The sequence below is a fragment of the Sitophilus oryzae genome, unplaced genomic scaffold (assembly GCF_002938485.1).
Source record: "Sitophilus oryzae breed Bouriz unplaced genomic scaffold, Soryzae_2.0 scaffold_1420_pilon_pilon, whole genome shotgun sequence".
Classification (NCBI taxonomy): domain Eukaryota; kingdom Metazoa; phylum Arthropoda; class Insecta; order Coleoptera; family Curculionidae; genus Sitophilus; species Sitophilus oryzae.
The window spans coordinates 1,147,071-1,160,419 of NW_022146083.1; the positions used below are offsets into that span (position 1 = coordinate 1,147,071).

At 30.2% G+C, this 13,349-nt stretch overlaps 1 protein-coding gene across 6 annotated transcripts in view; it reads left to right on the forward strand.

Annotated features, from left to right (window-relative positions):
- The window catches only part of LOC115876176 (BTB/POZ domain-containing protein 6-like), a 35,562-nt gene that overhangs the window by 3,873 nt on the left and 18,340 nt on the right, over positions 1 to 13,349 (forward strand). Inside the window, exons 1-4 of one of the 6 annotated variants that reach the window (XM_030891867.1) lie at positions 3,513 to 3,701; positions 5,046 to 5,164; positions 8,376 to 8,539; positions 9,879 to 10,046. In XM_030891867.1, coding sequence (XP_030747727.1) covers positions 3,605 to 3,701; positions 5,046 to 5,164; positions 8,376 to 8,539; positions 9,879 to 10,046 — 548 coding nt within the window. In that variant the 5' untranslated portion in view covers positions 3,513 to 3,604. Of the gene's footprint in view, positions 1 to 3,512; positions 3,702 to 3,911; positions 4,175 to 5,045; positions 5,165 to 8,375; positions 8,540 to 9,878; positions 10,047 to 13,349 lie in introns of those variants that run through there. The other 5 variants (XM_030891868.1, XM_030891869.1, XM_030891870.1 and 2 more) reach the window with 5 other exon arrangements.

Below are 13,349 nucleotides of genomic sequence, written 5' to 3' on the forward strand. Positions count from 1 at the left end.
TTAGAAGTACCTATTTGATAAAATTATATAAATTTTTACGATAAAATTTTGTAATTCATACGTTCTTTGCTATAAATAAAAAGTTATAAGTTCATAGAGTTATGAGAACAATTACCAATTTAAAATTTAAAACAATTGATGTGACGACAGCGCCTCATAAAAGGCTGGACACCAAAAAAAGCATTGCGAAACTAGTTATAATTTTGTTTCCAAGCAGTATACATACGCTGCTTTCATTGAAAGACATATTATTATTACATTTTTCTACAAAAAGTTTTATTAAAAATCGTTCAAACTGTGTACCAACAGCGGTAAGAGTGAATACATTAATTTTAAATTTATTTACGTTACAAAAAATGAATAATTTCTTTAGTTATAAGAAATACGAGTCAGTTTGGCAACGTGGCGTAATAAAAATTCAATAAATTCACGAAATTTCTGTAAATTTTACACGATCTGGCAAGCCCGCAATTTTGATGAGTCCCGGGAGTGTAGACTATGAGAACGAAGAGATACGTGTTTATATGTGTCAATATGGTGCATTATTTGACGTCAGTCCATAGAGCTAAAGAAAATAAACAATTCCTGTTTTTTTACAGAAAAAGTCAAATATTCAGTATTTAATAAATTGTACTGAAGCTGTGGTTGGTTCCTTGTGAAACATCGTTGAAATATTAGTATTTTAATATTTTTTTTTTTTTTTTTTCAAAAACTTTTTAATAAGAGTAACTTTAACTCTACATATATGTTTCAGCTTGTTAGAGCTTTTTCAGGATTTTAAGAACTAATCGTCTAACTACACTGTAACTATATATATATATATATATGTATATATATATATATATATATATATATATATATATATATATATATATATATATATATATATATATATATATTGCTAATAGGGGTGGGTTCAGAGAGTTTACAATAGGGGAGAATAAAAAAATGTGTTTAGAAATCATTGTTGATTGTTAACATTATTTTCGTTTTTTAACAGATTTTAGTATTCCTAACTGTTCAATGTAATTAAGCGTCTACCTTTTGTTTCTCTGTGTAATTAATTGAGGTTTCATTAATTTTGTGATTATTTACTATACAATGAGTTGCAAGACCAGAACTATGCTGGAGTTTATTAATAGACTTTACATGTTCTTTAATCCTTATATCTAAATTTTTACCTGTTTATTATGTACACAGCATCACAATGATTGCAATCCACCCTATATACACCCGACTTATTTTGACATTAGTTTTGTCTTTATTATTTAATAAAATTTGACTGATTTCTTTTATTTACGTTAATAGTTTTACATCCTATTTTATTGAGATTATTTGATATTTTGTTAGTTAAATTAGAATATAGTTTAAAAGTCGATAATTATTATTGTCTTTTTGAATTAGCGGAATAAAAATTTTCATTAATATTTTCTTTTTGTTTTCTTTAGCATATTATCAATAAGGGAACACTTATAGCCATTGTTGATGGCGATTTGTTTAATAATATTTAACTCTTTTTTTAAAATTCTCTGGGCTCAGTGGAAACATTAGTAATCTATGAATTAAACTATGAAGGGTGACATTTTGATTTGCCAGGATTGGTGTGATTGACTATGTATTACAGTGTCTGTGGTAGTGGGTTTTTTTCTGTAAATATCAAATTGTAATCTATTAGACTGTTTTATAATTGTAACATCAAGAAAATTGATGGTATTAATACCTTTTCAATAGTAAATTGTATTCTCAGGTTAATTGAATTTAATAATGTTAAACTGTTTAAATTTCTCTCGGTGCCTGACCAAATACAAAAAGTATCTACATCTTGCCCAATAATTTATTTTTGATATTAAACTACTCTTGTTTTTAAATAGCTTCTTTTCAAAATCTGCCATAAATATTTCTGCGAATAACGGTGAAATTGGGGAACCCATCGGTAACCCATCTTTCTGTTTAAATATTTCATTGTTATACTGAAAATAGCCATCAATTTTCTTGATGTTACAATTATAAAACAGTCTAATAGATTACAATTTGATATTTACAGAAAACCCACTACCACAGACACTGTAATACATAGTCAATCACACCAATCCTGGCAAATCAAAATGTCACCCTTTCATAGTTTAATTCATAGATTAGTAATGTTTCCACTGAGCCCAGAGAATTTTAAAAGAGAGTTAAATATTATTAAACAAATCGCCATCAACAATGGATATAAGTGTTTCCTTATTGATAATATGCTAAAGAAAAAACAAAGAAAATATTAATGAAAAATTTTCATTCCGCTAATTCTAAAGACAATAACAATTATCGACTTTTAAACTACATTCCTAATTTAACTAACAAAAATATCAAATAATCTCTCAATAAAATAGGATGTAAAACTATTAACGTAAATAAAAAAGAAATTTAGGTCAAATTTTATTAAATAATAAAAGACAAAACTAATGTCAAAAATAAGTCAGGTGTATATAGGGTGGATTGCAATGATTGTGATACCGTGTACATAGGCCAAAAAGGTAGAAATTTAGATCAAGGATTAAAGACATTAAATCTATTAATAATCTCCAGCATAGTTCTGATCTTGCAACTCATTGTATAGAAAATAATCACAAATTAATGAAAACTCAATTAAGTTACTACACAGAGAAACAAAAGGTAGACGCTTAAATTACATTGAACAGTTAAGAAATACTAAAATCTATTAAAAACGAAAATAATGTTAACGACCAACAAGGATTTCTAAACACATTTTTATTACCCATATTGTAAACTCTCTGAACCCACCCCCATAGCAAATATATATATGTTACAGTGTAGTTAGACGATTAGTTCTTAAAAAACTCTTGAAAAAGGCCTAACAAGCCGAAACATATATGTAGAGTTAAAGTTACTCTTATTAAAAGTTTTTTGAAACATCTAAAAGCGTGCTTTATTAAAATACTAATAATTCAGTATTTATTTACAGGATGGCGCACCTCGTTCGCGTCGGTTGATTATACGAAAACGGAAAGATGTAAAAACAAAATATTTTATGGGTATATGTGGGGAGGCAATATGCACATTTTAAAATTATTTTGAAATATACAGGGTGTTTCAGAAGTAAGATCCATATTAAAGTTATATTTTTTCTTATGGAACCCCCGGTATTTTATTTCATTTTTGGATTCTTGGACCCAGAAAAAGGCATTTATTATAAGGGTTAAATATGTTTAAAATCTTTGGTTTTTGAGATATTTAATTGAAAAAATCAAAATAAAAATGAAACTTCTACACCCTGTATTTTGGAAACCAAGCATTTTAGAACATATTTATACGAACTATTTTACTTATTTTTATCTGCAGAATACGCGGCCTAAGTTTCCGGAATACAGTTCGGACCACCCTGTATAATGAATTAGCAAAAACAAACATTAATTTCTATTTAAATTTAAAAAATATATATTTTGACCTGAACTGACGTCACTTTCAACTCCATACATAACCGGGTATCCATCCGTCGCACGCTCTAACGTACAAACGATTGAAGATCGCAAAGATGGCGGCCGGTAAAGAGCGACGGTGAACGGCTCTCGCTCGCAAAACGATCCAAGGCCGTCCTGAAATGGCAATGTCCAATTTATACTCGAAAATATCGACGAAGCCAGTGAACAAACGCACGGAGAACATGTCGGTGTCCCAAACCAACGCTTGGATGAACGGTAAGAAGCGAAACATTCTTTAGAATTCCCCATCGATCGGTATAAAATCAGGAAACGAACGAACCCCAGAAGCCTAGATTCTACTCCGGAGTAGTTCGGGTCAACGCCCAGGACCATATGTGCGACGCTTAGGAAAAGGAAGTCGGTTCGTGCGGATCACCTCGTGCTTATACGGCGAATTATTCAGAAATACGTTTCTTCGGGAGGGAGTTTTCATAAGAAACCGATTCTGTCATGGCCGATTTGTTTTGGTTTGCAAATTAGAGCTTCTAACTGTTTAATTTTAAGTCTGTGAACGTTATAATTATAAACAGTGTGATTATAATAGAGTTTGGAGTTAAAACAGGCATCAGTACTATTATAATTTCAGAGTGATATATTTTTAACCTAATTTTAGCACTTTGAAATGAGCCTTTTGTATGTTATTGTTAAATCGGAATTAAAAACCAACAGGGATATGAACAGACACACAGGTAGGGTAAAATTCTATGTTACAGGTTCAGATAATCCAGGACTAGGACAAAAAAATCATTATGTATGTACCTACAAAGTTTTATCAATAAAAGGAAGCGAAATCGGAGTTTACTTTTCAACAGAAGCAATATTTTGTTTGGTGTATGTATATAATAGCTTAATTGACTGTGACTGTGATATCCCAGTGAAATGACTTGCTATGTAAATATTTAGACATTAATTAATGTGAATTGTTCAGTGTATGTCAAGCTAGAATCTTTTTAAAGATTTCAAAGAGTACTTGTGTTAGTTTAGTAATTATATTGAGTGTTTAACAAATGTGAGACCTATGCATTATGTACTTTTAAGGCAAAGTAGAACAGTCAGGCTGTAAAATGCTTGAGAGTTTATTGTTATTAGAATAATCAAACAAATTGGCAAAGGAGTACGATATGGAGACACAATATCCCCAAAGCTGTTTACAGCAATACTTGAAGAAATCTTCTGTCAACTGGAATGGACCAACAAAGGATTATAAATAGATGGAGAATATCTTAACCATCTAAGATTTGCTGATGACATAGTCCTAATTGCCAATAGTCTTGAATCTCACAAGTACAAATTAACGAACTAAATACAGCCAGGAATAAAGAATCTAGAATCACACTTTATCTAAAGAAGAAAACATTCTATCAATGTGTACTACCAGTTATGACCTATGCATGCGAAACCTGGACACCTAAAACACTAGAAACAGTCTAGAATTTATAATTATTGCAAAGAAAAAAAAAACTGCTTGGGAAATCAATAATTAGTTTTAAATTTTATTTTGAATTTTCTTGTTTTTTTTTCCTTTTATTACTCTCTAAGTAAAATGAGACTTTTTTTCAGCAGAAACCCTTACAAATGGCTCACTCAGTCTATCACCACCGCCAATTTCGAATCAGCAATCCAGTCATCTGCACCCACTGCATTCAATGTCTCAAAAGGACACAGGAGGCTTGTTACAGGTACACTACTTTCTTTTGCAGAGAGAAAAAAATAAAATAAAATGTCTTAAATAACCAAACCAAACCTAAATTTTAACTACTGTAAAGTAGCCTAAAAATGTCTATAGGGATATCAATAAAAGTTTGTCATTTATTGAAATTACTGTAGGTATCTATAAAGATTAAAGAAGTACTACCAGTAGTACTGGTTCTTTAAGGGCTGTTACCGAATTTTACACTATCGCCAATCGCTTTGCCATTAAAATATGTATAGGCAGGGTTGGGTTGATAGAAAATTTTACATATTTTACCGTATTTTCTACACGTAGAATATTATTTTTCTACCCCAATTAATAGTCTATATTTTCTACATGTTCATATGTAAGTCATTTTTGACGTTTATATTTGTTTTAAATACTTTAACACAGTGAGTACCACAAAAAATAGATTAATAACAATTAAACTAATTGTTATTTATTGTTTATTTAACAAATGGATAATGTGACATTTTATCTGACACTTCTTGTCAAAACTCAAAAGTAAAAAAAGTAGCCATGAGGCAAGGATACTATAGAGATAAGGATAGTTCGATTCCTATCTTCCTGCACTGTCAGTTTTTTTACGTCATCTACTGACCGAGTTGAAGTTGGCGCTAAAGATTTTAGACAGTGACAGTTATTTTTGCATTTGACGGACGAGCGCACAGTGCGTTGGAAGATACATTTAGCGGGACAAAAGCGTTTGGTTAGAAATAAGCCAAAAAATGTGTACTGATAAGAATAAATAGTAGACATTCCAATTGATAAAAAATGCATGAATATTCTTTGTATTTCGATACATTTTTATCAACCAAATTTGGTCGTTTTCTGCTCAGCAAGGCAGAGATCATACGAAAACAAAATATTTACAAATGCTTATACATTTTATTAGAAAGCCAAATTATGTTGAAGATTGCCAAAGGTATGTACTTTTCTACTGTATGTATATTATTTGTTAAAATCCTTCGTGCCTTTGTTCTGCAGATATCAAACTTACACTTTTTTTTCAAATATCGATATATTGAATGATGTAGATCTTTTGAGTTACCAATAGTTACCAACACAGGTAGTCGCAGTCACAGGGAGTTCAAGCTTAACAGGTGAATGCCCAAAAAGATTCATTTCAATCGGATAGTATAAAAACAAAACAACTCCATCAAAAGGCACTGAGTTTAAAAAATTGTCTTAGATACTTAATATATGAATTTACAATTACCGAGTGTTAAAATTAAAATTAAAATATCTATCTTATTTATTATTTTCAAAATAAAATATATTTTTTTAAAATAAATTATAGAGGGTGTCACAAGATTACAAATTAATTTAAAAAAAACTGCTAAAGAGTTTTTTGATATCATAATTTTATGTATTTGGCAATAGTTTACAATACGGTTTTTGTGTGTCATGTACGAATAATATCATAGTTTTATTATCTCGTATTTATTTATTAATAAATGAAGTTGTTAATAAATAAATAAATTTAACCATATAGTTGCTATATATTCATGGTACAAAGAATACAAGGTATGATCGATAGCGGCTCCAATTTCGTTCAGTTCGCGCATACCACCTGTGACGTCACTAGGAAAATAATGAATAAATAAAAAATAAAGAAAGTTGACAGGAGATCTGCATTTTTGGGGTTATGGTTAAGAATTGTTTATTTTTAAGATTTTTTAGTTCGTTTAATTTAATAATTACTAAAACCAGCAGTTCCAAAAATATATTTAAAAATAATAATTATCTATTAACATGGATTTGGACGATAATAGGTAAAAATACTAAATTTATTTCTATATTCGGTATAAAATTGTTTATTAAGTTTTTAGTTTGCGATGTTTATGGTAAATAATTTTTCATTTTATTGCCTCTGAATTCACATGAGGACAGAGATGAGGATATCTATGGAAAAGTAACCACAAGAGGAATTGTTACATCATTTAAAAAATGTTGGGAAGTTTATTGTTTCCCATCGAAAAGTAGAAAATGCCAATGCAGATGAACGTTTTGTAATTGTGATAGAAGTAATTCCAAGGGTGAAGTTTATTATAATTAGTGGAAGTAATACCAAGGGTGAAGTTTATTATAATTAGTGACCTGTGCTTCTTTTTATATGTAGATGTTTCTGGTTTTGAGAATAAATCGGTTGAACGACACCCAAAATTTAAAGGAAGTATTTGCATACCCAGAATATGCCCATCAAGGGTTATATAGCTCAAATTTCCTTTAATGGTAGGCAATTATTCATTGCAAATTAACTTTTTAAGTGACTGAAATATTAAATAGTTTACAATATGGTATATCACTAAAAATATATTACTTTTAGGTACAATTACGGCCCGATACATTTCAAAAAGTAGAATATTATTTTATATTAAATGAGGTATTGTACTAACAATCAATTTATATTAATAACGGAGATTAAAAAATAACAGAATAAATAGTTCTTTTTTTATACTACAAAAATAAACTATAGAATACAACAGTATTTAAAAAATAAATAAAAAGTGATGTTCCGGCCGAGATTCGAACTCCGGTCTCTCACTTCCTAGCCCGACTCCTTATGCACTGCTCCACAGTAACTTGCTTAGCGATAATTCAATGACAGTACATAAACAAAAAAAACAGGTTTATAACAATATCTTGACGATTTGAACTGGCGCGCGGAGCGTGCTGACCAATAGCGCCTGTTATCACCTGTGACGTAGCGACCAACCTGCGCAATATCATACCTTGTATTCTTTGTACCATGCTATATATTAGACCATTTGCTACGTTCTTGGATTTTAAGTCCCAAACATTGCTCTTGAGATTTTGTCCCGCTAGTATAACCATCCGCCGCACTGTGGAGCGCTGGTCAGCGCGTGACGTAGCATTCCACGGCGGCTACGACAGCGGCGATTTGACGCGATCGAACAGTCCTTGGCCATGAGGTGCACGCGAATTTTTATTGATTTTCCTATACTTGAAATTTGCTAATAAAAAAATTACTAATAAAATTTTAAAAACATTAAAATCCCTCGAATAAATTTTTTATCAATAATACAATTTTTGTCAATTTATAAACTTACTAAAAAGCTCCCTGTACACAATAATTTATCAATTTTAAATTTTTTAATCCTAATCTGCCAAAATGTTCGCATTTTACGGGCCAATGCATAGAAAATCCCTTTCAAAAAAATCGTTTTTATTAGGTAATGCAGCCAGCAAGTAACCCTGGTTCTCCCCCACCTACTCCGCCTCTGATCTCACCGGTGGGCCAGGGAAGTACCCTAGACCCTAACTGGCAAGCCCTGAAGCCTACGGTTAGGGAACGAAATGCTGCCATGTTTAATAATGATTTAATGGCAGATATAAGGTATAATGACGTTGTATATTTGTTATGATTATTATAGTCTATAAAATGAATAACTTTGAATTTTGACCGTTATTTTTTACCAACATGGCAAATATAAAATCCCTCTGTCCAAAAAGTTACTGATATTCTTTAAAATGAGTGCCTGAACGAATCAAATAGGTGACTCTTTTTACTTTCGTGAAATAGAAAAGGAAAATAATAAAACAAGTGACAGTTCTTCCATTTTTATAATTAAACTTTTTACACGTAAGTTGTATATAATATTATATTATATTTCAGTTGACTTTTGTGATATGTTTTAGCCTTGAAAAAGGAAAAATATATTTTCCGAAAGCTTGGCGTTTGTAATAAATTGTTTAATTTTTTGCCTCTAGACCGCTATCCCCAAGAATTTTTTTTTTTTTTTTTTTTTTATTTTTATATAGTATATTAATATAATATTATATATATTTATAATTATATATATATATATATTATTACTTATTACATAAATGGTATATATTATATATATATATATATATATATATATATATATATAATATTATATAGTATATATATTACCTTTTATAGCTAATAAAATAGTTTGCAAGATAAACTATGAACCATACAAATGCAGAAAATATTTTACAATAAAAAAAAAAAAAAAAAAAAAAAAAAAAAAAAAAAAAAAAAAAAATGTAAAATATATTTAAATTTTGGGGTTTGAAAATCGATCCTATTTAACAAAAAAACATTCAATATCTATAATAGTAATATATATTATTTGCATTCACAAAATTATATATGGTATATTTTGAAAGCATCAATGTTGGTCGAAAAATTATATTTGCGCAAATCAATACAAAATCATAGAAAATAAAGGCGTCAGCGATGGCTATTAAATAAAGGCATCGCTGTCATTTTATATATAAAAGTAATTTTTAAAAAAATTTTTGATTTTCTTGGGATTTAGTTCGGGAAAAACGCTGATTAAGTATTATTTGGTTTTTCATTATATTTTTTGGTTTAAAAAAAACGTTATACTAACGTTTTATAGCTTCATCAGTGGTTTTGTCATATGAAAAAAAATAGTTGTCGATATAATTCAGAAAATTACATATACGAGGAATAATTATGTTTTCCGTGTATTCTACAAAATAATTAATCCGTATATCTAACTAGCGTGACGTCACAAATTTCGCTCTGAAGCTGTTCTATTAGAGACGGCATTGCATCAGCATGGCCGCAAGTTGCTAACCTAATAAAATTTACACTAGAAAAGCCCGCGGGAACTGTCAAATTCAAAGTTATTCGTTTCACAGACTATATTAATAATTCTGATCATTTTTTGCGTGTCTAGGTTTGTTGTGGGATCCCCAGGTTCAACACAGGTCATTCCAGCGCACAAGTACGTCCTTGCAACGGGTAGTTCGGTGTTTTATGCCATGTTTTACGGAGGTTTGGCCGAGTGTAAGGAAGAAATAGAAGTACCGGATGTAGAACCGTCTGCTTTCCTCACGTTGCTCAAGTAAGTATAAAATTGTACAATAATTATTGTGTGTATTTTGAAAGAATTAAATATCATATAAGAAGTTATTTATTTGCAATATAAGGAAAAAATGTATTAAATAAAAAAAACTTAAAAATAAAATATAGACTACACTATACATCTCAACGCGGACAAAAAACCTTTTTTTGTTGACACATGTTTACTTCTGGGTAAAGTCGACCGAGCCTTCCTCATCCAGCCATGTTGTTGTTTTCACGGGTTTTTTTAAAAAATATTTTTTCCCAATTTTTAAAAAAAATTTTTTTTTTTTTTTTTTTCTGGGTTATACAAACATATATTGAGATATTAATACTACAGTTTAATAAAGTAGGTTTTAAATATTCCATAGATGTATAAATAGTCCTTATACTACTAATTATAAGTCGGATACTGGTTAATAAGGATAAGTTCTCTACAATATGACAACACCGATAGAGGCGAGGGAGCCTATTCATTCATTTATTAACTTGTAGTACGTGTCGCACGTGTGCGGTAAAGCTTTGTTGCCGCTATCTCCCCGGCAGTATTAACGCATTTTCTTAGCTAGTAGTCCTTAAGTGTTTATTTTATTGACTTTTTCTGTTCAAAAAAACTATAAAAAAGGTTTGCCAGTGGCCAAAATTTGCAAGACAATTTGACTTAAATATATCATAATCTTGAAACGACTTTTGACCGGTAGGCACTCTCAATTTACCCATTGGCAGTCAGTGCGTTGTTGTAGAAAGGCCCTTATTAGGATAATATTTAGTAAAATTGTAAAATCTGAATTTTTTCTTTTACATTACAATATTTACTTACTTACATTGGTAACAAAATCATAATTATAACCCTGTTAATAAATTAATAATGTTTTATTAAAAATATATTTCGGTTATTCTAAGAATTATCTTCAGAATCTAAAAATAACATTTTTTTTTTTAATTTTTAAAATGATATTACATTATGAAACAATATTTTTTTTAACTTATACCGGGTCGTCTCCAAAATGCTTCAACCGCTATACTTTTTTTTACTTTCAGATAAAAAACAGATTTGTATTAGTTAGGTTATATGACATAAATTATTAGGATTGATTGACGACGTATTCAATTGTTTTTGGTCTCTTCCTGTTTCACCGAAATGATTACATCTTTTGATTTTTAAGGCACCCTCGGTATATTGCTACTTTTATCGATAAAAAATGACACTCTGAATAGAATGACATATCATTATGTTCAACTTTTGACATTGTCGCTTAAAAACAGATCTTATTTTAATTTCAATCCATTTTTTTTCAATCCACTAAGTTTTAATCAAGGAGCCTTGGAAAAATATTTTGATCGTCTAATAGGTTTCGTGGCTTCTTGTCTAGGCCGGTTTAAAAGATGTACAAAATTCGTATTGTTTAATCATACATATGTGCAATTTTTCAAATGGAACAAGGGTGGATCATTAGCATATTGGGAAAAAGATTTTTTTATGAATATATTGAAACCACACACTTGGTATTTCGATTCAAATTGTTGTTTATGAACCTGCGCGTTACCAATTACAATTAAAACCTATACGCGAAAATGTCAAAATTGACATATGATATTGTCATTCTATTCAGAGTGTCAGTTTTCTATCGCAAGAACAGTGAAATATACGAGGTGGTGCCGTTTTAAAAATTAAAAGTTATAGTCATTCCGCTGAAACACAGGAAGTGACCAAAAACAACTGGAATGCGGCAATCATTCCTAATTTATTTCATATAAACTAACCATACTAAATTCTTCTGTTTTTTATTTGAAAATTATAAAAAATTATTGAGGATGAGCCACTTTTGAGGCGTACCCGGTATAATTAAGACAGTACCGAGTTAATAAAGTAAGTTTTTATTTATCACTTCCTATCACCTTTCCTTGCTTTAATGGGAAACAGATTTACTTTATGTCTTTCTCTAATTTCAATAAAAGGTATCTTCACTAACCAGAAAAAAATCTACAACATCATTTTTTTTTTTCTCTCCCTGTCGCCGATTCTATTAATCTGTGGGAAAAGATTCTTTTGATTAAATTAGGGGTTGTCAATGTTTGACTAAAATTAATAATTTATATTAATTTCAAAAATTACCTAATTTCGAATATAAAAAAAAAAAAAAAAAAAATGTATTTTATTATTTTATCCTGTTTGGACTCTAAAAATTGTTTTTTCTAAAGTTTTATTTAAAAACCTGTTTTTTTTTTTTTTTTTTTTTTTAAAAAAAAGTTAATACGATATATTTTAATTTAATTATTAACTTCATTAAAATAAAAACTTACCCGGCTATGATAGGGAGAGTTCAGGTGTACTTGAGAAACGTAAGACAGTGTTGTGTTTCACGGCAGAGTCGTCAGGGAAAGACCGTTACGACAGAGACAAACCATCTATCGCTCGTGTCGCACTGTGTTAATGAAGCGCTTATCAATAACAAGACATTTGTCTGACCGCATGTTCCAGCTATTTATGAATGAGATGCTCAGTCTATATTTTATTTTAAGTCTATGGTTTAAATCCTTTTTTCTTTCGGTATTTAAATGATTTTGTCCACGACCACTTAATAATAAATCGATATTCTACTTCCTAGCTGAAGGAATATGGTGCCCATTTTGTAATAGAGTGAAATACACACACCGGAAAAATCTAGGGATATTATTTTATTAAAGTTAAAAATAAATGTTTCGAATAAACAACCACATATTTGTAGGCCAATTCTTTCTACTTCGATAGAAACGAAGTAGTCACACTAGTTATTTCTAAATTTGGGAGAAGTGTTTGTACATTTTTTGTCAAATGTTTAAAAAGCACCTAGCATCAATTGTTCGAATTTAACCTGTACTGGCTATGTTTTTATGATAACTGGCCAGAATTCATTCAAATAACTATGTTTAGTATTAAACGACATTATGGAGCGTAGACATCTTAACAGAGACAAAATGCTAAGGGCCTTGGGTATGCTCGAAGCTGGAATGCGCCAAGTCGACGTAGCTAGATCATTAAATACCACGCAAAGTGTAATATCGCGATTAAGTGCACGCTACCATGAAAGTGGCGATGTTGCTGAAAGGCACACAGGGCGACATCGCATTACTACCCCTCAGCAAGATCATTTTTTACAATTAAATGCTCGAAGCCGACCGACTCTTACAGCACCAGAGCTAGTTTAATTCTCCAGGAAAACACATAATGTAACAGTTAGTCCTGACACTGTTCGCATTAGATTAAGAGAGGTCAAATTAAGAAACAGACGCCCCTGGAGAGCTCAACCCATAACGAGAGGAA